Source organism: Aegilops tauschii, chromosome 1, assembly GCF_002575655.3.
Source record: "Aegilops tauschii subsp. strangulata cultivar AL8/78 chromosome 1, Aet v6.0, whole genome shotgun sequence".
NCBI classification, from domain to species: Eukaryota; Viridiplantae; Streptophyta; class Magnoliopsida; order Poales; family Poaceae; genus Aegilops; species Aegilops tauschii.
The window spans coordinates 140,315,922-140,340,345 of NC_053035.3; the positions used below are offsets into that span (position 1 = coordinate 140,315,922).

At 44.2% G+C, this 24,424-nt stretch overlaps 1 protein-coding gene and 1 long non-coding RNA gene across 2 annotated transcripts; both read left to right on the forward strand.

Moving 5' to 3' along the window:
• The first annotated feature begins 13,145 nt into the window (after positions 1-13,145).
• LOC109759492 (mannosyl-oligosaccharide 1,2-alpha-mannosidase MNS3) lies at positions 13,146-20,271 on the forward strand. The gene is made up of 6 exons (XM_020318319.4): positions 13,146-13,443; positions 17,633-18,588; positions 18,731-18,992; positions 19,143-19,340; positions 19,449-19,597; positions 19,705-20,271. The coding sequence occupies exons 1-6, from the start codon at positions 13,348-13,350 to the stop codon at positions 19,973-19,975; spliced, it is 1,932 nt and encodes a 643-aa protein (XP_020173908.1). The 5' UTR covers positions 13,146-13,347; the 3' UTR covers positions 19,976-20,271.
• A 1,577-nt stretch (positions 20,272-21,848) lies between these two features.
• LOC141042256 (uncharacterized) lies at positions 21,849-22,972 on the forward strand. Its single transcript, XR_012204195.1, has 2 exons — positions 21,849-21,957; positions 22,637-22,972. It is a non-coding gene; the product is annotated as an uncharacterized lncRNA (long non-coding RNA).
• Positions 22,973-24,424: the final 1,452 nt, after the last annotated feature.

A 24,424-nucleotide genomic window follows, 5' to 3' on the forward strand; every position in this document is an offset into this window, starting at 1 on the left:
AAATGGCTGTGGGCGGTGCTTAATTGGAGGATGGGGCCAGTGATTTCGGCGGAAGGTGTCGCGCCGTCGGTCGGGACATGTGGGACGGGGAAGGATGAGGATGGTGTGGGTGGGTGTGGATTACCTGACCATATCGACGAGGCCGCGCAGTAAGAAGAAGGGTTGCCGACAAGGAGGCGGCACTACAAGAAGAAGGGTCGGCGGCGAGGAGGCGGTGCTGCAAGAAGAAGGGTCGCCGGCGAGGAGACGGTGCTGCAAGAAGGAGGGTCACCGGCGAGGAGGCGGCGCTACAAGAAGAAGGGTCGCCGACGAGGAGGCTGAGCTGCCAGTAAGCAGTAGTGAAGGTTTGAACATGGAAAGCAAGGAGGAATAGTGGAAATGTGGCTTTTGGTGGGAGGGAGGGGGCGGGGAGATAGATATTTCCGTGGTGGCAGAAAAATTTCGCTCGATGCCGCGAGAAACTGGCGCGCAAGTGTGGTTCAAGCGCGGGCGTTGGACTGTAGACGACGAAGCTTCCTGCGTAAGCCAGACAAGACGGTGCGCCAAGATATTTTATGATTATCGCATCCCACACGATTCTTGCTACTAAACTGTTTGTGGTATACCTGATTTTTTCATTATGTTTTGAAAGACAAAATGGTGTTACAGAGGGAAAGGATGGTGTTTGAATTGCTAGAACATTTATCTATAGTGAACATGCAACTACATGAGTGTCGTGTTAAAATTTGGAATTATTCCGGGTTTGTTTGGCATTTTTATGCATTAATTGAGTTTCTAGGCATTTAATGTGCATAATTCAAATTTGAACTACAAGCACATGCTCTAGTGCACCAAAGTTTGTTGAAAAATCACATGTGTGTCTTTGGGTGAATTTATAGGTCCCACGCAAGAATGAGAATGAAATTCAAACATCTGGGCGTCTTGGCTCAGCCGGAAACATTGAGAAACTTGGTTTTTAAATTCCTGTAAATCCCAAACTCGCCTGAAAATCATGAAACTTGGCATGGTGTCAATTCATGGCACCAGCATGCTGTGGTGAAAAAAATAGGCCGAATTGGGTCAAGTTTTGGCATAAGCTTCTTGCAAATTGTAGCTTCTCTGAAGAAGGTGTGTGGTTTCAAGAGGGAACGTGTCACCTTTGTGTGCAAAACGACATACGCTGGCCCCCCTCTTGAATTTTTTACAAAGCAAACATAGAACTATATGAGTGTCGTGTTTAAATTTGGAATTATTCTAGGTTCATTTGGCCCTTTTTATGCATTAATTGAGTTTCTGGGCATTTAATGTGAATAATTCAAATTTGAACTACAAGCAGATGCTCCAGTGCACCAAGGTTGGTTGAAAAATGACATATGTGTCCTTGGGTGAATTTCTAGGTCCATGCAAGAAATGGGAATGAAATTCAAATATCTAGGCGCCGTGGCTCGGCCGATAACATTGAGAAACTTGGTTTTTCGAATTCCCGTAAATTCAAAACTCGCCTGAAAATCATGAAACTTGGCATGGTGTCATTTCATGGCACCAACATGCTATGGTAAAAACATTGGCCGAATTTGAACAAGTTTTGGTATAAGCTTCTTGCAAACCGGAGCTTCTCTCAAGAAGACTCGTGGTTCCTGAGGGGGAACGTGTCAGCTTTGTATGCAAAACGATATACGCTGCCTCCCCCCCTTGATTTTTTACAAAGGCAACATAGAACTATATGAGTGTCGTGTTAAAATTTGGAATTATTCCAGGTTTGTTTGGCCTTTTTTATACATTAATTGAGTTTCTGGGCATTTAATGTGAATAATTCAAATTTGAACTATAAGCACATGCTCCAGTGCACCAAAGTTGGTTGAAAAATCACATGTGTGTCCTTGGGTGAATTTCTAGGTCCCATGCAAGAAATGGGAATGAAATTCAAACATCTGGGCGTCGTGGCTCGACCAAAATATTGAGAAACTTGGTTTTTTAATTCCTGTAAATCCAAAACACGCATGAAAATCATGAAACTTGGCATGATGTCATGACATGGCACCAACATGTTGTCGTAATTTTTTTGGCCGAATTGGGACAAGCTTTGGTATAAGCTTCCTGCAAACCGGAGTTTCTCTCAAGAAGGCTCGTGGTTCCGAGAGGGAACGTGTCACCTCCGTGTGCGAAACGACATACACTGCCTTCTACCGCCTTCATTTTTTTACACAGGCAGCTTAGACCAAATAGGAGTTTCGTGCTAAATTTGGAATTATTCTGGGTTCGTTTGGCCTTTTTTATACATTAATTGAATTTCCAGGCATTTAATGCACATAATTCAAATTTGAACTACAAGCGCATGCTCCAGTGCGCCAAAGTTAGCTGAAAATCATTTATATGTACTTGGGCAAATTTCTAGGTCCCATGCAAGAAGTGGGAGTGGAATTCAAACATCTGGGCATCTTGGCTCGGCCGGAAACATCGAGAAATTTGGTTTTAAAATTCCCATAAATCCAAAACTTGCCTGAAAATCATGAAACTTGGCATGGTGTCATGACATGGCACCAACATGTTGTGGTAAAAGTTTTGTCCGATTTGCGAAGGCGCACACATTAACAATAAACAAAGTCATTCTGGAACAAGTGATGTCACGTTACAAATCGGAAACACAAGTACTATTGAAAACGTGGGCATTCTACTTACCCTTTACGTGCCTCCACGCATCCCCTTTTTTTATTGGCTAGGAGGTGCCGTGCGGGGTAGCTATTTGAGTATGGAAGGCGTGCGATTAGAACCCTGCACGTGCTCATCAGGAGGAGAGCCCTTTAACCTCTATCCGCCGCCCACCTCCCTCCCAACGTCTCCATTAATGGCGCCCGAGCCCCTGTTTCATGGCGTGTCCATGTCTCACTCGACTGAGATTTAAGAGAGAAAAAAGAAAATCTGAAAATAAAGTTTTGCACGGATCTTGATGTAAGATTCGACGGACCTACATAGCATCGACTGCGACTTATGGCAAGACTGATGAATATAAGGACGATGACAGTGGATAATAATTGTCTTACATATTTAGGAAGATAATTAAAAAAGCCACATGTGGCAACGCCCGAAATACACAAGGTCAAAAGAAGAGGGAATACAACAATCTGGCTCGCTCATCTCTACTTTCTTGATGCGTTGCTGCAGGCCGCGGTGACTAGTTCACGCGGTGAGTGGCGATGAGCTCTTTCGTGTCCTCAAGACGCTGCTTGAGAGCATCCACGGTTTCCTCCACCAGCCTTTGGTGCTTGATGCGGAGCATTGCATTCTCGTCCATAAGTTTCTTGACGATGACGTCGGTCCTCTTCAACAAGGCAGTGGTCTCCTCGTGCTGCTTCGTCCTTCCGGCAATCTTCGCCCTCAGCAGGTCGCGCTCGGTGTAGAGCTTTGCCTTCTCCTCCCCTAGTCCCCGGATGATGCTGGTAGCATTTTCAAACGAGGCATTCATCTCGTCATGCAGCTTCGTTCAGTCGGAGATCCGACCATCAGGTCAGCAAGCATAGTGCGCATGCGCCTGTGAGAGAGGCTACCCCGGCGCGGGAGGACATCTCTGTTGCATTCGCGGCACGGCGGGACATCTCTGCTGCTTCCGCGGTGCGGCCGGACCAGGCTGCTACATCGACGGCGCGGCTAGACCACCGTGCTGCTTCGGCGACACGACGGGATCTCTGTGCTGCTACGGCCGCGCGGCGGGACATGTCGGCTGCTTTTGCGGTGAGGCGAGACATCTCTCGTGCTTCCGCTTCCATGCTCGCCTCTCCCTGGTAGTAATCTCTCGACCCAGAACTCATGCTGGCCATGGCAGACGCAAGGGAACGACGATGAATGACTTGTTTGTTTTTGTGGATGAGGAGTTGAGGAGGAATGTGCGGTCATCTTGGAGTAGTACTATTTATAACCGAGTACTAGTACACTCCTAAGTGGGAAACCGTTTAGGTTTTGATCGGTGTGAACATGTTTGCAATTAAATATAGCATGGTAGTAATTTGGAATGTGACGGGATGCAGGCTCAAAATTTATTGATGGTTCTATAATTTCTAAGGGCGGCACTATTCCCGGACGGCGTAACGTCGACACGCTTTCTCGGCCGCGTACGTGGCGTTTGCACCATAGGGTGCACCGCAATAGGCGATGTCAGCACACGTCTTGTTCCAACAACTGTGCGCGCTCATTATTACCATCGCGCATGCTTTTTTTAATTAGAATTTGTGCCCGTCTAGCGCACACACGTTGATCTGTCTAGCTATTTCTGTTTGTTGTGGCTAATCGTAAACAACTCATCCGTGTGAAGTGTATGTCGTCAATCGCAGACACATTGATTTGACTAACCGTTTCTGTTGTGTTGCCTAATCGCAAACAGTTCATCCGTCTGAAGTGTATGCCCTCAATCGCACACACCTTCATCTGGCTGCCCGTTTCTGTTGTTCTGCCTCATCACAAACAGTTAATCCGACTGAACTGTATGCCGTATATCGCACACGCCTTCATTTGGCTACCCGTTTCTGTTCTTCTTCCGCATCGCAAACAGTTCATTGAACTGAACCGTATGCCCCGCATCACACACACAACTAAAATCCGAACCGTGTTTGATGTATCCGCCATCGCAAATGTTTTGCATCTTTTTGACGGGTTTTTTACATCACCGTTTGTGATTAATGCATCGCACATAGTTTCGTCAAATGGTCTCTGATCGTAGTGTCACGTTAGCAGCATCCTGCAGTAGTGGGGGCCCATAAGCTTGCAGGGTGAGCCCCCCCTGGGGCGTGTCCTGTGATCTTGTGGCCCACTCGTGGCTCTCCTGGCCTCCTCCCGAAGCTTCATGGCCATCTTCTGGTCCAAGAAAAATCCTCAAAAAGTTTTGTTTCGTTTGGACTCTGTTTGGTATTAATTTTCTGTACAAGACAAAAACAAGGAACAAATAGCAACTGGCACTGGGCACTAGGTTAATAGATTAGTCCCAAAAAATTATATAAAATAGCATAATAATGCATATAAAACATCCAAGATGGATAATATAATAGCATGGAACAATAAAAAATTATAGATACGTTGGAGAAGTATCACCCACCGTATGCTATTTCCTTGAGAGAAGCCTCTAGTGAAATCTACGGCCCCCGGGTCTATTTCCTATCATATTATTTTCAAATCTACTGATTCAAAAATCCAAAAATACCTTGATGCACTTTTTCTTTCTTTATTTTATTTTGTGTTTTTGCTAGATCTATTTACCCAATCTCATACAATTTAATCTATCTCAATACTGAGGAGGGATTGACCACCCCTCTTACGCGTTGGGTTGCAAGTTTTTGTGGTTTGTATGCAGGTGTTGTTTACATAGTGTTGCTTGGTTCTCCTACTGGATTGATAACCTTAGTTTCATAACTGAGGGAAATACTTACTGTTGCTGTGCTGCATCATCCTCTCCTCTTCGGGGAATTACCAATGCAGATACAAGCAATCAGGTGCCATCAGTGAAATGGGAGAAGGAATGGGAGCAGTGGGATGGAAGGTGCGATGGGTGGTGGAATGGGAGGTGCCATGGGCGGTGGAGTGGGCAACTACATGAACATGATGGGAGGTGCCATGAATGGTGCCTTTGGTGGCAATATGGGCGGTGCCTTTGGTGGCAACATGGGAGGTGCCTTCGGTGGTAACATGGATGGTGGCTTCGGTGGCATGGGAGGTGGGTTTGGTGCAAAAATGGATGGCATGGGAGGTGTCTTCGGTGGCATGGAAGGTGGCCTGGGTGGCAACACGAGTGGCATGGGAAGTGGCTTCGGTAGAAACACGAGTGGCATTGAAGGTGCTTTCGGTGGAGGTCGCGATATCAATGCATAAACCCACGAAAATGTCGAAAAAGAAGCCATTGGTGATGATGATGCCAACATCCATAATGTAACTAGTGACAACAGAGAGGACAAAAATTAAGTGCTATGTTCGATGTTATATTTACGTGCATTTTAGTTTGTTGGACCAAGAACTTTGATTGATATGATGCATTTTTGGTTGTAGGATTTCGAACTTTGATTAATATGGTGCACTTTTGGTTATACAAATCTGAAAATATTGCTCTATATGATGATTTTGATTTCAAAATGATGCGGCCATACAAGGGTTGCAGTGCGCCTGTAGGCTAGCGGTTGTTTTACATCTTCACATATGCATCATCTATTGAAGTAGTATTTTTAAATCACTAAATATACATTAACTGTTGAAGTTGGCTCTTTTTAATGTAATTTTATTTGTGATGTAAACTATACAATACCTACTTTTACATCTCCAAATATACATAATCTATTGAAGATGTTGTATTCTAAAACAGACTCTCTCCCTTTACCTTTAAGCACCAATTAATAAATATATTTTGATTATCACAAAAAAGGTTCACATATAATATATGTCTTTAAATTTACACGTATCTATCTATTATATATATACCAAAAGCACAACAAGGCAGAAAAAACTATCTATTACCATATACCAAAAGCACCAATAAGGAAAAAAACTAAGAGATATGCAAATACTTTATAAAAACAAAAAGTTAATGGGTTTTTGCAACGTACCTAACTGAAGAGTGAGCCCCCGCGTCGCCACCCGCTAGGGCGGCTCGGGTGGAAACCCTAAACCGCGCCGTTGGGCGCCTCCATCACCATCCTCCCCTTTGTCGCCGCTAGAGGAAGCCACCGAGCGAAGCCCAGGCGGTTGACGGCGGCGGCAGAGGAGCTCTTCCCTCCCGCGTCGGATCAGGTGAGGCGGGTCACCCCTTGGCGCCAGGGCACTTCTCCCCGATTTGCGTCGCGGCGGATCGCCTCCGGCGACGTCGCAAGGCGGCGGCGTTGTGCTGGGTGGAGGCGGCGGAGCTGCAGGGCATCGTGGACGATTGGGTGGTGCTTGCCATTCGGCACGCCCGCGTGGCCACGACAGCCATGGTCGCGGTGACCGGCGGGTCGGCGGCAACGGTGATGTACGACCTGGACTCAAGGCGGCGACCCTGGAAATGGCGGCAGGTGAAGCTCGGGCTTCCCACGACAGCATGGCATGGTGCTGTCCCTGTCCAAGGCGGATCTGCACCGACGATCTGGTGGTTTTTGCTATGGATTGGTTCGGATCAGAGACGGTGACGAGCGCGCGGGATCCATCTCGGCGGCTCTCGTGGTTTGACGAGGTGGGGTGGGGCCCTCCTCCCAGGATCCAGTGGTGGCACACTTAGGCAGTGGCTGGTGCGCCCGGGCTCCTACGGTGGCAGTGCTATTGTGGATGGTCGCCGGATGTAGACGACTAGATCTGGGGCTTTGACGGCGGTCTGGACGGTGCACAGGTTGTTGAGTGGATTTATTGGGATAGATCTGGGTGAAAACCTGGTCTTCGGTCGGTGGCCGGAGCCGGTGATGACGACGCCCTTAGCTTCGTTTCCTTCATGAAGGCATCATCAAGGCGAAGCTCCCAACTCCACCCAATACCTCCGGGGGAAACCCTAGATCAGTAGATCGGATGACAGTGGCACTCTTGTGTCGTTCCCCCTTTAGGGGTGTCATTCTTGGAGGTGTACACGGGCTCGAGGGACCAATGGACGACATCTTTGGTGGAGCGGTGCTTCATCCTACATATTCATGGCGGCGGATCTCGGCGGCGTGGCGTAGTGGAGGCTTGGCGTCCAATGTGTGGCGATGGACTCGTGCAGGAGGACGGCGTTGTCTGGCGTTCTGGTGGTGTCGATGGCAGAGAGGCCTGACAAGGTTGATGCATCAATATCTTCTTTGAGGATGGATCGATGGAAGACAAAGGTGACGACCCTTGCAGTGTGCGTGTGTGGTGCCACTGAGAGTGCACCGAACAGGTGTGTCACCCAGTCCCGGCATTGTGTATTGGATGGGGCATCCGACTTTAGATGTTAGGCTTTGGTGCGATGTCTGTTTGATATTTGGCTCGGACATTCCACATCCCTTCATCAAGGGGACATGAGTAGCGACAGATGTTGCCAAGATGGTGGCTTCGGGCTTACTGATATATTACTCTGTAAGGTCTTTGTGAATAATTAATAAAATGGATGCATGCATTGCCCAGATGCAGAGGCCGGGGGTACATCCTCCTTTTCTAAAAAAACTAACAGAAGAGTGGAAGTCACACATAATTATTCCTATAAATGATGTAATTATTCCTATAAAGGATGTTGGAGTACTAGCCTCCCTCTGCGCCGTCTGTTTCATGCTGACCTCCCGTGGCTAGCTCCCTCGCGCACTCTCCACCGTCCCGTCTCCGCGGTTGCCCCGCACATGGACGGTATTCCTCGGGGGCCCATAACGTGTGGGACACGGGATCCACCGGGGTCACCTCTATGCGGGGCTTTACGTCATGCCCACGTGCGTGGACGCGTTCGTTGCCCTGCCCGCGTGGGGTAAGGCCGGGTCCACGTGTTAGCGTCCTTCATCTTCGGCCGTGTTGTGTTGGTCATGCGGGCGCTTGCCCGGGTTTTCTGCCTGCACATGCCTCTTCGTGGTTGCTCGGTTGTTCGGGGCTGCCGGGTAGGCTGTCCTAAGGGCTGCCAGGCAGGATATTCGTATGGTACGGTTAAGGTGAGGCCCCCGTCCTGCCTGTGCTTTCTTGGAGAGGCGCCTGCTCGGGCTTTTTGGCTACCTAGTTGTTCAGTTGTCAGGCGTTCGAGTGGTCACTCGTTCATTTCCTGGGCTTTTTTCGCGTGCGACGGGTACGCCCGCGCACCTAGGTACCTATTTGTGTGTGCGTGCATCGGGTACGACGGCGCGTTTGGGTGCCCCATCTTGTTCGCCCGCACGATGTAAGGTCGGACCCGCTTGTCAGTGCCGTTTGTCTCTGGCCAAACTGTGTTGGTCGCGCAGGCGCTTGCCCGGGATTTCCGCCTGCCCGTGCCTCTTCTTGGTTGCTCGGTTGTTTGGGGCTGTTGGGTAGGCTGTCTGGAGGCCTGCCAGGCAGGATATCTGGATGGTATGGTTATAGTTGGGCCTTCGCCCCGCCCGTGCTTACTTGAAGAGGCGCTTTTTCAGGCTTTCTGGCTACCCAGTTGTTTAGTTGTTAGGCGTTTGAGTGGTCAATCATTCATTTCCTGGGCTTTTTGTTTGTGTGTGATGGGTACGCCCACGCACCCAGTACATTTTTGTGTGTGCGTGCGGCGAGTACGACAGCACGTCAGCGTGCCCTACCTTGTTCGCCTGCGCCGGGTACGACCCTGCGTCGAGGCACTCTCTTTGTGTACACCTGCGCGTCGAATACCCTATTTGTGTTCGCGTGCTTAGGGTATGCCCGCGCATCCAGGTAGGGGTGTGTTATATCGGTATGTCGTGGGCCTGGTGGTTCGTGGGGTTGTTGTGCTATATATGGGGGTGTCGTCCTTATTTTGTCTCACTCGCCCATACTTTTTCTTTGCTCTCGCGCATGCACGTGTTTCGAGCTTCTTCCCGTGTGTTGATAAGGAGGTGGCATAAGTTAGACCATGTTGTGCATCTATGGCGGCGACGCATGTGTCTATACGCTCATCAGCAACGTCGAGGGAGCCGTCGATCACAGTTCCCTAGGGACACGCCGAAGGAGCTGTCGGCGTTGACAAATAAAGAAGGCGACCTCATGGCAGATCTATCATGGAGGCCATGAGCAGCACAGGTACCATTCTTCTGCCTTAATTTTTAACATTCTCTTCATGTGGTAGTGGTACTCATCGATGAGCAACATTTTTTGTCCTTTTGTTTTTGCTTTTGATTTTTAGGTTGGTTGATTGTTTTCTCTTTCATGATTGTTCTATCTATGCAACAGGTCGAGCGGAGGCCAATTCGCCAAAAAATGAGTGGGGCATTGTGTCTTCTTCTCTGATGGGTGAGGAGCTTTTTGTCCATCCGCTCTCCACGGCAAAACAACATTGACAAGCTAGCCTGGCGGTGCTGATAGGTTCTGGAGACTATTGTGCACTACAGTACTAAAATGCTCTGGCATAGAGGTCGATCATTGATGACCGATCATCATTGTTGGATAATGTAGCCTCAACTGCACCATATATAGGCACAAGCACACACATATATATTGCATATCATACATGACTGACAAAAAGATACAACAGATAGCCATTCCTCCATTATATTCCTTTCATGTCCTCAGTCGTTAATGGCCTTCAAATGCATAGGATTTAGTTGTAGTTTTTTCAAAGTAAGAGTATCGATCCCACTGGGAGCACATGAATCAGTCTTTGTCTCTTGAAGGGTTCAAATAGCAATGTCTGCAAGTTAAATGCGATTCAAAGCAAAGTGGAAACAGAATATAGTATTGGGTGATTGTAGCAAAGGTGAAGCAAACTTGCAAAAGTGAAGTAAAGTAACATGGAACATGAGTAGTGGTTGTTGAAATCGATAGGACTAAAGCGTTTCCAGGAAGTTTGCATTCCCCACTAGTATATGTCTACACGACCAATTCATAAGCATAATGCTTTGTCAGGTTCCTACGCCACTTTATATGTTTACATTTGTGGGCAGAGCCAAGCACAGATACGTGCATACACGCGGAAGCTCCGTATCACATACGCCACTACCATTCATCCACACTCCGGTTACTGAATGATAATTAAGGGGTCTCCTCCCGTGGACGCAGCTAAAAGCGGTATCCGTTTACCCCTAGTTGCAACTATCAAGGACGAAGGGAGATATGCCCTGTCACTAACCTACCTCCTCAACCAGTTGTCACGCCAACCAAAACAGGAAGCCAAGACGTCAATCGAGTGAGGGAGAACCAGACGGTCAACATTTAAAACCCACTAACATACGAAGCGTCGGCTGGATTTCCTATCAGTCAGATTGCAGAAGCCGAGGAGTCCGCTCTCATAGACAAGTCAAAAGAGAGGTCTGGCAACACACAAAAGATACTAACATGACAACTCAGAAAGATTCACAATGATGACTTTTTGACAATTCACCTTCCAGTCAGAAGAAGTGTTCAGTTGGCTCGAGGAGCTCATATGAATTTGACTGTCAGGGCCAATGCCGAGATGAGGAATCCGTGCATCTTGCACGATGGTAACCCGGGTGCAAAACATTTGACACATAATGTTCTGTGTAGAGCAAGGAGTGCCTAGCACATCCCCCGTGGCACGAGTTGGATTTTCCTTAGGAAAGATCGAATGCCTTGCTGCTCAAACTTGGTTCGCAAGAAAGGTGTCTAATCGACGTTCTGCACAAAGGATATTGACTGGAAGAACTCGATCTAATCAAGCACATGCGTCTCAGACCGCCACTCGGAATTTGATGATACATCCATAGTCGGGCGTCAAGCCATCCTCTCCTGCAGAGATTGAAAAACGGGTATCACCAATTTTTTCCAAATTGGTCGCCCTACACCTCTGAGAGGTATGATGTAAGAGTCCGCCGAGGTCTCTCGGCTGACCAACCAGTGGCGCAACAGATCCATCAAACAGTCAGAATCTAGCCTAGTGATGTACAGTCGGTTTTCCAACACCGATACCTCGACAAGCTCACGAGCTATTAACGGGGTTATACCTAAGGGGCAGGCTCATGTACACATACGACCCAGCTTGAGGCCCAAACCTATCAATAATATGGTCCAAACTATTATGGGGCAAGGGGCTACATGCCAGGCCCGATGGGGCTACAACTGAAGACGTCAGACACAAGAGGGGATACCTGCCGAAGGATCAAGTGCCTACAGTCAGAATGTAGAACCCCTTGGTGGATGAGATCCAACACTCAGTCATATGGAAGACAGGAATAGTCAATGGGCTACATTCCGCCGTGCCCTAAGATACCGTGACCCCACAAAGCATTCAATACCGCCGTTACCCAATATTAGGGTAATCTAATTAAATACGACAGTTATCAGCAGTAACATCCACGAACAGTCAGTCATGCATATGGCCATGAATAGCATAATACCAGCCCGTTATGACACCCATTCTAACGCACTTTACATAAGTTAGGAGGAGGACACTGGCCGAGGGTTGGACTCTCTCATGTTGTAACCTACACCAAGAGCAAAGAGCACCACATAAGTAGGGTATTATCTCCACCAAAGAGAGCCTGAACCTGTATAAACCCTTGTGCATACTCCCATCCATACAGTTCGATAGATACGATTGCCTCTACACACACACCCCTATAGTATTGTCAGGATTATATTCACCACAGGGAGGAAGCATGGCGAGGCAACACCAAGGGAACGGGCGACATATGGTGGGATGAAGCCGTCGAGGTGCCGCGCTCTTCATCGTCTCCCTCTGCCCCGTCTTGTCTTGTTTGGTCGTTTCCTTTAACCCAACTTCGATTGATCCTATCAAACAGGTAACCAGGTGAAACGATTGGAGGGCAAAAATCGTCCTGAAAAACCTAACGTGCGGGTCTAGACTTGAAAAAACAACAAAAGGTTCAGTTTGTGTCGTTTTATCTAGCTATCAGTCAAAAGTGTGCCAATTAATCAAAGAAAAGAAAAGCCTCCCCCCTAAGAAAAGTCTAGGGTTCCTCTGCCTCCCGCCGCCGCCGGTCCGCCAGGTCTTCGGTGGCCTTAGGGCCATGGCGACGCAGTGGATCCCGACCCTTGTCGGCGGGAGGGCTCTGTTTCTAGATATTCCTTCAAGTTTTGTTAGGTTTTGTGTCCTGTTCAGGAAGACGAGACGACGACGACTCCCAAAAGATGGAATAAGGTTCTCCCCGCCTAGCCCCGTCCCGGTGGTGTGTCTAGCATCGTCGGTGGGCGTGTGAAGGTGTGTCTCTAACGGATCTGTCCTGGGTGGATTTGCTCAGATCTAGTCGTAGTTCATCTACGTTGATGTGTCTTCAGGTTGGATATTTCCGATCTACTCTACTCTTCATCGACGGCGATCGTTGTTCTGCTGTGCTGGTCCTATGGGCCTTAACATAACGACTTCCGGACTGTCTACCATAACAAGTTTTGTTCGGCTTTGGCGAGGGATAGAGGATGACAGCGGCACGCCTTCGGCTCGCTTTAGTGCTGGTAGTCGTCGCTAGGCGGTTTATGGATCTGGATGTAAGTTTTATTATTTCTAGTGTTTGTTATACTGCCATGACTAAAGATGAATAGAACGGAATTTTCTGGCAGAAAAAAATAATCAAAGAAAAGGAAATGTGTGTTACTGAATTAAATTCTTAAGAACAGCGTGTCACTTTATCCAATTGTTCTAACAAAAATAAGAAAACAGAAACGAAGTGAGCAGTAGAAAAACGGAAAGACAAGAAACAACTGCGCGAGTACCCGTCCCGTCTGTCCCGCGGCCGCTTCCCTCCCCCTCCCACCCTCTTCCTTCCACCCGGATCTCGCGCGCGGCGGAGATAACACCGAGCCACCTCTTCAGCCCTCTCATCCGCGCGGATGAGCGGCGGCTCGGCCCCCCTCCCCTACTCGATGCGAGATGTGGATGGCGGCGCATACAACAACGCCAAGTTCCGCCAACGATCTCGCCTCAAGGTGCTTGTGATCCAGGGCCCCATTTCCTTTCGCAGTATTGGCCGGCGAGAGACCTGGTCTCCGCGGCAGTCACTACGATGTTCTCGAATCCGTGCGCTGCGGCGGTTAGATTCGCTTAGGTGATTCGATCGGTGTATGTTTATTCGAGGAGCTGAGAACCCGGAAATCTTGTTGGTTCTGAGGGGTTCGTGACCTCGGATCTGTGGGTTTACCTACTTTCCGTAGAGGTGCTGGAATGGATCGTACGTTTGGATCTCTGTAGCGTCGGGTCTTAGGTGCTTCTTTTGGCTTAGTGATCTGTCTGAGGCTGCTAAGTTAAATGAATGAAGTGGTAGGTTTGTTGTGATAAATGATTGTGCAGCAAAGTTCACATTGTTGGTATATATTGCCCTAATCATCTCCACTGGTTTTGTCACCCTAAAAGAATCACATGGCATTGACAGGCATGGAAACTGTTGTGCTTTACCATCACTAGATTGCCAGTTAATTGAATCAAAGCGGGAACATCTTTAGTTATTCACTAGCACAAATGCCCGTGCGTTGCAACGGGAGATTTTTTAGATGCTCTCAATTATCATAACTCAAGACCCTCCACATCTCGGGTCCTCTATTTCAACACGGTGCATCACCTATATTATCGCATATCTTCCTTTTCGCCTTGCCTGATACTGCTTGCGATGGCCACCTAATCGCAATGTGTTAGAATAAGCGTCAGTCCTATCTTGGTCCTCGCACGACACACATGTCATTGATCAACACAAGCAAAAGGAATGTTTAAAACTTATAAAATTAATCCCATCGACTTGGACGTGAGGCCCGCACTCGGCAAGCCACAATTAATCCATACACCCTCTCTTGCACGATACACTATATGATTTATATTCATCGAAAAGATTCTCTACAAAGATGGTGCATTTGGAGTGACCAATTGGTTTTTGTACATTTTTTATTTTAAGAGGGAGGCTATAATGTTATTTGAATAGCCACTAATATTCCTATTGTATTTATTTAGCTATTATTTGTAGATTCATTCAGCTACGTGAATTTTTAAAACACGTTTTGGCCAGACATTTTTTTCTCACATCGTAGTATCTGTACAATTTGCATTAGGTAAAATTTTTAATCCATCTTTCAATCTCAAATTCTTACATGGTTTCAATCAATTTTTCCAATATAAAATTCCGTAGCTCTTCGATTGAAAAAAATTTCTCTACTTCATTGTACCAGTGAAGATTCTAGCCATCTCTTTGTCTTTTGTCTTCTGTCGTGTTGGTCCTTGAATCTAGGCGTGGCCACGAGGTGGACAAGGTAGAGTAGGGAAGAACATGGGGGCGCTGATGAACGGCTTGAATCGTGTCATGTCGGCTGCTAGCTTCACGGAGGGTATAATAATCTTCGTGCTGGACCAAAGATTGGGAGTTTGATCCCAAACCCCAGTGCCTAATTTTTTGCGCAGGCTACCATAGCAGCTGGGCTGGCTGACTCGTCTGCATTTAATGGGCTGAGGCCCACCCAGGCGACGTACGAGCGTACGAGAAGAAAAAAGCTATCGAAACGATCGATGTGGATGGATGACGTAAGAATTAGTACCACCTCGCGTATAATAATCTTAATTAGCGTAGGACAGATGCGGGACGAAACCAAGAATATCACCTTGCTTTAATAGTAGGTATAGATTATTGTTTGACTCATTTGTATTTTAGTTTGTACTTGAACTATGCATAATTGTTCGCCGGTCTGAAATTGAGTTGGAGGCTGGTTATATGTCATGTTACTGCATGGAATTAGCCAAGATCACGATACCTCTAGAGGTAGGAATTTAAGGAAAAAAAAATTCCAGTAGATTCTAAAACTATATGGAAAACTGTGGAATTCGATAGTCAGTAAAGGTTCTCTCTTTTGTGTTCGATTTTGGCAGGCTGGTTGTATGTAATATCACGTTACTGCATGAAATTAACCAAGATCATCTTATCTATAGAAGTAGGAAGTTTAAGCAAAAACAAAAATATGCAGTATAGTTACTTAAACTTTCTGGACAAAGACAACCATGGAATTCCGTAAAGTTAGTAAAAACGTCCTCTCTATTTTTAATGTTTAAAATCCCTGCATTTTTCAATATTTTTTCCGGAATGTCCTTGATTTATAAATTTCCTGCAATATTCCTGTAGACCCCCTAGGCACATTTGATAAAGGAGATAAGACATCCTTAACCGGGTTAACTATCTTGGTTCTTGAGTCAATTATGTTCCAACATCTCGATATGGCGCGGAAGTCGATCTGGGATGCCGGGACAGGTACATGGACAACCAATTGTTTTTAGGTTGTAGCTGGGGTCACTTTATCTATAGAAGTAGAGAAGTTCAGGGAACAAGAAAAATATTCCAGTAAGTTACTATAAATTTGTAGAAAATTATGGAATTCGTGATATTACTGAAGACTTTTTTCTATTTGTTATTTTCAAAATTCTAGTATTTTTTAAAAACTTTTTTGCATGGTTAAAAAAGTGCGCACAGGTGTGCACTTTAAGTGTGCCTAGGCACTAGGCTACAGCAGAACGCCTTGCACTTAATTGTGCTAGGCGTGTGCTTAGGCGAGATAGGCGCTAGGTAGAGGCAAAACTAGGAATTTATGCCTAGTACTTTTTGCAACGTTGCTTTTTTTTTAAAGGCTCGTTTTTTTTTTCTAAATTTCCTTGAATATTCCCGTAGACACTCGTAGGTACATTTGATAAAGAAAATAAGACATTCTTAAACTAGTTAACTATCTTGAGTCGATTATGTTCTAACATCTCGACATGGTACATAAGTCTATCTGGGATGGCTAGGACAATCTTTGGTAGGTTGCTACGTGAAGAGTACATGGAACTGAATTTAAGATTAAAGATTTCTAGCCTGTCACATGGTTGTTTATATTGAGCTCACGGTATACTTAGTTGCCCTTTTCGACTTGGCCCTTACTTTTATTGCTCCAATAGAAGGTAGTTAGTTAACAGAGGAACATTGCCATAGATGTCTCTGGTCACATTTGAGAAAGGAGATAAGATGTCTAGATTTTGGTTCATTATTTTGAGTCGGTCATGTTCCCATGTTGGATGGGTACGTATGTTGGATGAATCTGCCTATGTGTAACCGGTTGTAAGCTGCGGCATGCATATGTTCTCATTAATTTGTCCATATACGAATGCATACTTTTCTTTGATGCCTTATATACGCATATCTATGATGTTTTTTGGTGACTTGACTAACATGAGAAACATTATCTTAGTGGACTTTACCTTTTTCTTGGTGATTACATTTGGTGGAATACATTGCCTTGGACTATATGTGATTTTCATTTCCTTGGCACTTACATGTAGTGGATCTCAATGGCTAGCGTCTTTTCCATCAATTTTTGTAGAATTACGTAACTCTAATGGTCGTGACTGGTGTAGGTATAGTTATGATAACCATGGCTGTGATTTGATTAGGCACATCTATGATGATTCATCGGTTTGTGATCCACTAATAACAAGAGGGCCGGCATTTCAGTGGCCATATATTTTTGTTTTTTGCGGGATTCTCTAGTCTAAACATTTAGTTTCCGCCTGTTGTAGAAGTGCAAACATTGTTGCGCATGAGTTATCCAAATTTGGCTGTTTGTATCACCCGAACGACTGTGTGGAATGGGGTCTGATTTACCAGCCCATGTGGCCGACTGTGTGGAATGGGGGTCTGATGTACCAGCCCATGTGGCCGATTGTGTCGCAGGCGACCTGCCCGAGCACCGTTAAGCTTTAATAAAGCTATGCTTTATTTAAAAAAATGTATTGTGTTTTTAGTATATTATAGTTACTTGTGTCTTTTCTTTCTTACGAGGGAGCATATTTATCCGAATTCACATCAGTTTCTTTCCTTAAACAACAACAACAACAAAGCCTTTACTCCCAAACAAGTTGGGGTAGGCTAGAGGTGAAACCCATAAGATCTAACGAAAATCTTTTGGGTTTCATCTCCATAAGAGTGGCTGAGTTTTTACATTGGCTTGCCAAGCCTATCACAACCCTCCTCCTTTACCCGGGCCTGGGACCGGCTATGTTGAGACAACATAGGCGGAGTTACATCAGTTTCTTTCCTTGCCATGTAGAATATGTATGTATTGTTGTTATGTGCTAATTAGTTCTTTCCTAAGGTTTTTTATTTTTCATATGTAGATGGTTACCCAGGCTCTTATTTCTAAGAGCAGCAAGTACCAATTTGGAAAATTCACCCTTGGGAAATTCTTGAGTCTTTTAATGGTTTCTGGCTTAATATACTTGCTTGCGCACAGAAGTTCAAAGGGTTTTGTATCTGGTGAGCTCCATAACAAAGAAGTAGAGAGTAGACATGCCAGTAAAGATTCTCCTACTATCCGTACATTCTGGAGAAAGCCACCAAGGCTACCTCCACGTCTTCCTCCAAATGAAATATATAAGAACAGTTCAATACTTCACCACCCCCCTTCATCTGAATGGACATCCAGGCAGAAGAAAGTTAAAGAAGCATTCGAACATGCATGGTCTGGCTACCGAAATTATGCGATGGGTCATGATGAGCTTATGCCTTTGAGCCGCAGAGGTGTAGACGGATTAGGAGGTCTAGGTGCTACTGTTGTGGATTCTTTAGACACTGCAATAATAATGGGTGCTGACGATATTGTGTCTGAAGCATCAAAATGGATTGAAGACAACCTAATGAAAAAGATCAGCGAGAAAGGGCAGGTCAACTTATTTGAAACCACTATCCGTGTCTTGGGAGGGCTTCTTAGTGCGTATCATTTGAGTGGTGGAGACCAAGCAGGAGGAGGTGATTCTGGGATAGCAGTAGCACCTAACAAGACTAATCCAGATCGTCTGCTGGCAGTCTCAAAGGATTTAGCAGACAGATTATTGTTAGCTTTTACATCAAGTCCATCGGCTATACCTTTTAGCGATGTTGTTCTTCGTGATCGTTCTGCACATGCATCCCCTGATGGCTTAAGCAGTACCTCTGAGGCTACAACATTGCAACTGGAGTTCAGTTACCTTAGCAGAATATCAGGAGATCCAAAGTATGACTCAGAGACAATGAAGGTGTTAGAGCATATGCGAACACTCCCAACAGTGGAGGGTTTGGTGCCTATTTATATTAAGTATGTATGGCTTCAACCCTTATATACCTTGCGCGACTATGTAAACTTTACCCGTCATCATATTATATTGCATTTTCCTATCATCAGAAGCATTCAATTGTAGAAGAAATGGCTATTCTCATTCTTGCCTTCTTGTATGCAGTCCCTACTCTGGACAGTTTAGCGGAGAGAATATTCGACTAGGGTCGCGTGGTGACAGTTACTATGAATACCTATTAAAAGTTTGGATTCAGCAAGAAAATTATCGTAACACTAGCTTGAAGTATCTATTTGAAATGTATACGGAAGCGATGAAAGGGGTCAAGCATCTTCTTGTTCGAAAAACTACTCCAAATGGGTTAGTTTTTGTTGGGGAGCTTCCCAGTGGACGAAATGGTGCTTTTAGCCCTAAAATGGATCACCTGGTATGCGACTCATCATGCATCTACCACTTCTTCTCTATAATGAGAATCTCCTCATTTTGTAATCCTTCTTTCCCTGAATAACATTTTTGACCCTAATTTTGATGCACACTAGTTTTCCTTGAGAATTAATGTCATGTCTTCACTCTGTAGGTTTGTTTTCTTCCTGGCACCCTTGCTCTGGGTGCAACAAAGGGTATCACTAAGAAAAAGGCTCTTGAAAGTAATCTTCTAACTAAAGAAGACATAGAAAATCTTCAGCTTGCTGAAGATCTGGCTAAAACTTGTGTTGAAATGTACTTTGTGACTTCTACTGGACTTGCTCCTGAAATTGCTTATTTTCACATTGAGGTAAGCAATTCACTGAGCTATGGAGTATCTTGACGTACTCTTGAGCTATCCACATAACATTTTATTTTTCTTATATTTTAACATCGTATTTGTGTCTGGATGTTGCAGGGTAATCCTGAAGGTGGACCTGATGGCGGGAACAAAAGTTCTGAATATATTAGTGACATCACAATCAAGCCTCTTGATCGTCACAACCTTTTACGCCCAGAGACTCTGGAATCCCTTTTTGTTCTGCATAGAATCACAGAGGATCCAAAGTAAGATTTTGGGATATTATATAACCTTCAGGCTGCCTACTTTTGTGTTGCATCATGCTAGTTGTTGTTTATTATTACTGTTATAAAAAAAGCTGTTTTGTGTACAGGTATAGGGAGTGGGGTTGGCAAATTTTTCAGGCCTTTGAGAAGTATACAAAAGTTGATTCTGGTGGTTATACTTCACTGGATGATGTCACAAGCCTACCTCCACCTAGGAGAGACAAAATGGAAACCTTCTTCCTGGGGGAAACATTGAAGTACCTGTATTTGCTGTTTGGTGAAAGTAATATTCTTCCACTGGACAAGTATGTATTTAATACTGAGGCCCACCCACTTCCGGTCATTCGGTCTGTGGTACAGGTTTCTAATACCGTATAGCATCAAATGTATCACTGTTGTACTTAGTGTGCTAAGATGAGAAAGGTTAACTAACAGAAATGTGAGAAATCTTGGAACTTTGTTTTTGGACAACCAGGCTGAAACAATGAGTAGCTTTCTCCTTTCTGGATGTTTGTGCTTGTGCCACAGGCGGTTCAAGTGGCAAGAAAATTGTTCTTGGAAGCAAAGCTCAAATATGTGTCATCTTCATAGTTTGATACAGAGATCTGCACTTGTATTTATTGGAAGATAATATATCTTCTCTAAACTGTGCAATCCATTCCAATTCTGAATTACTTCATGGCACCACCAAGATTTTTATCTTTGTTATATCTACTATCATGTGTCAGCCGTCTAACCTCATATAATGTCCCACCAAGTTGGACTCTGCCTACCTGGTGAGTGAAACTATGGCTCTATATCTTCTTATTATCTCCAATTGTTGCCCTTTCCTAGCCCTTTTTGTACATGCTTCTCGTTTTTATTTGTTGTATTATGGTGGGTACTTTAAATGCTTGGTTCAAAAAATATTTTGATATCTTCAAACTGGACAATCCTGATTTACATCCTTCATTAGTGGCCACCAAGAATATATATATATATATATATATATATATATATATATATATATATATATATATAGACACACACACACACACACACACACGTTTTTTGCGGGTGACCAAGAATATTTGTTACTCTAGTTTAACAGCCATCTCTTGATACCGCTGATTGCTGACTGTTTCCAGTTTTGAAATAGCAGATCGTACTAGTTTCTGCCGATTACATCATTTTGTCATTCAGTTCTAGTGCCAGATTTTGATTATATTTCATAAAAGAATGTTTTATGTTTCCCTGCATTTGTATACTACAAATACTTGGTACTGATCAGCCTATTCTTTCTAAGATTTTATCAGGCGTCCAAATTTCTTTTCCGCATGACCTGAAGTAAATGAACCATTTGTACCATCTTGATAATAGTTTTGACTTGTGATAGGATAATCGAGTGTTCAAGCTGTGCTGTTTGTTCATCATATGCATTTAAACAGAATAAGTATTGTGATATATACAACTCTCAGATTTTGGCATGCTTGTACTTTATTGCCTTTGTGAATACATATGAATCACGGTAACTAATTCTGTGACTATTATTTGAGTAGTTGCTGTTTATGCCTGTGATAATAACTCTGGAAATTCTTCTGCTGTCAGATTGTTGAATATTTTACGGTGCTGATGAATTCGCGGTTACGTTTTGTCTCCATTTTCCAATTTGCACCACTCTAATTTTCCATTCTTGCACCTTCGTTAATAGTTTTTTTTCATGACTTCATGTCTGCCATGGAAATTTTGACTTCCAGTCAGCCATTAACTCTGTCCATTGCAGGTGTACCTTTTCTCTTAAGAGAACTGCCCATGCTTGTTTGGAAAGATATTAGTGATAACATGGATAAAATCTGTAGAATCACACATGCAAGATTTTTTCACATAGTTGCATGCTTTTGACACATCGATCACAAATTACGCTTTTAACAAAATTCCATTCAAGTTAACAAACTTGAGGTCAAGCACACACATGTCAACGATAGATGCAAGGGCTTATTATAGTCAGTTGTTAGTAATCGCTCACTGCTGCTTGCATCAATTCCTGGAGTACAATTATTTAAACTTTGTGTTTGTGCTGAAAATACCACTGACCATGAAAATACCACTGAACCATAACTTCAGTTGGCAGACATGCATTAACAAGTCATCATTTTATGAATTCTTGCCTTCTTAGTGACAGCAGGAGCTGCCATATTACCTACCAATAAACTAGCTTTGAGCAATAATTATTTTTTATTTACAGTGCAGACGAGCTCTTGATTGAACAAGTCAAACATTTAAATTCAATGGGAATTTCAAGGAAAATGGTTAGTACTTGAGTGAGGTTACTGCCTTCCACAGCACAACCATCTCTACTCTTCAAAGTACGGAGAAGTGAGGTAAAGGACTGTCGGGCATTTTCGTAAGAAAGAATTGTCTGGTTCCACAGCACTTTGATTATGGCTTATCCAGTTTGTGCTAGTGGACAGTCTGCTAACTACTCGTACTTAACTGATAACTCTTTGAAATTTTATGAGCAATATAAGTTCTCATTCGTGTATTGCTGTAAGGCTGTCCTAGACTAACCAAATTGCCTGAGTACACGGAAAATGCTTTAAAGATAAAATGATTCCACCGCCTTAAACAACTTTCCTGTCTCTGATGTACTGATCTCTTCCATGTGTACCAGCCGTTTGGCTTGTCTAGGACAGACCTTTAGAATATGAACTGGCATTCAGTTTTGCTCGTAGAATTACATGGCCTTGTCATTAACTGGCCATCATCCAAGAATTTTGGGAAGCCTTCATCCAAGAATTATTGGACTAGCAAATGCAATGTCACTGGTCCTTCAAAGAGCTAACAATTGTCAGTAATAGTTCAATGATATTAAATTACTGTGAATTGGCAATAATCTTGGTAAATGATTTTTTTTGGGGGGGCTTAGTAAATGAATTGGTTTCTTTGAAGAACTAATAAGTATGGATAAGGTATACAAACGTTGCCTTGTAAGTGTAAGCATGCTACATTTGCAGACAGTAACCTCCCTGCAATTTTTCTTCTAATTCCTGAAACTAACAGATGATTGTTAAGTTCTTGAAGTCGATTTGTTTTGAATGTGGCGCAAATGTCATGCTGATACAGAGGACGGGTGTTACAGAAAGAAGTTGTATCGTTTCGTATTGGAGCCCTTGATTTGTCATACCGTGGCCCGCGCTGTAGATGACAGCCATTGATTTGTATCATCCGCAAAGTAGAAATAAACATCACTACTATTCTATCTTGTGATGCACCGTGACTTGTATTTACTGCTAGCCCCCCAGCATTTGCATTTGGGTACTTATTTTTATTTTGAAAACTAGCACTTCCAAATTCCCCAAAACTACTGCATTATATCAGTCATTCATTTCTTCGAAAGGAGTTTAATCATTCTGTAGTTGTCGTCAATCCAATGTTTAGCACTAATTCTATTAATCATCTCTTTGGCCCTTGCTTTACCTTGTAATTACAATCATCTACTCATAATGCTATCGTGTCAGAGAAGCTGAATCTCATGTCTCAGAATACAGGCCTAGTTAGACCACCTGAAATGAATGCAAATACATAAAATATGATATAAATTTCTATATCATCAAAACAAACCGTGGAACAAAAATGCGAGTAGGAAAACATATAACTAGGAGATGAACGTCGGTGTTTGACATATGATACTCAAGCACGAAAAGTTCTACTGTATTAAGTAATCGTCCTGACGCACTTACCATGATCCTAACGAAGTACTCCTTCTGTCCCAAAATTCTTAATGTCTATATACGGATGTATCTAATACTAAAGTATGACTTGATATATCCGTATTCAGACAAATCTAAGACAAGAATATTAGTATTAGATACATCTGTATCTAGACAAATGTAAGACAAGAATTTTGGGACGGAGGGAGTATGAAAATTGAGAAACACAACAATGCTGTAGTAGATGTTTCGATTCCTGAGAATTTGTATAAAAACTCTGGCTTGCCTAGTGATACGCAAACAATCACTGTGGTGGTTCTTTTTTTTTGAAATAACACAATTTTTTTGCCATTTCATTAATTAAGAAGTTTCAATTTGGAATGTTATACATTAGATCATTATTGCATAGCATATTTTATTACATTTTGGCAAATCCTCGAAAATCCTAAGCAACTCAAGGACCCTCGGAGAGAGTTGGGGATTTTTCCCGGTTTTCATATTTGATTTTTTATCAAATAATAAAATGAGGATTTTTGGTTTTAATTATTTTTCTCTCCAAAAAATATTTCATATTAAAATAAATGAGAGAAGAAAATATGACTTCTCCACAATAATTGAAATATTGGAGGAAAAATATTAAAATCAAATATTTGATTTTATTCGGATTTTATTTGCAATTTTAAGTGCATTGAAAAAATTGCATGTTTTAAAAACTGCATTTTTAGGGCCAAGAAAAATGTTCACATCGTTCTAATTATTTTAATTAGACGGTGAAAATTTGTTTTGGCATTTTTGGATTTTTATTTATTTTTCTACGATTTTTTTGTTCGGCGGAATATTAAAAAAAATCCCGAGCGCGCCGACTGGGTCGAAGCCCAGCTCCCCGCGCGGCCCAGCCCAGCCGCTGTCGTCTCCCACCTGGAGACGGAGCCGCCGCCCGACTCCCGCATGGCCACGCCGCCGCCGCCGTCGCCCCCTCCCCCAAGGCAGCACCCCCCTCCTTATATACCCCGGCCCCGCCGCCCTCTCTCCTCACCCCGCCGCCCCGACCCGCACCCGTCCCCGCCGCCAGGAGCGCCCGACGCTGCCGCCGAAGACGCCGCCGCCCCGGAGCCCGTACGTCTCGTCGCCCCGACGC

Excerpts from the sequence above, each read along its gene's own strand:
- LOC109759492 (XM_020318319.4), top strand. The coding sequence starts at position 13,348 with ATGAGCGGCGGCTCGGCCCCCCTCCCCTACTCGATGCGAGATGTGGAT. Across the intron at positions 13,444-17,632 it reads GCCAACGATCTCGCCTCAAG|ATGGTTACCCAGGCTCTTAT; the intron begins GTGCTTGTGATC and ends TTTCATATGTAG. Across the intron at positions 19,598-19,704 it reads AGAATCACAGAGGATCCAAA|GTATAGGGAGTGGGGTTGGC; the intron begins GTAAGATTTTGG and ends TTTTGTGTACAG.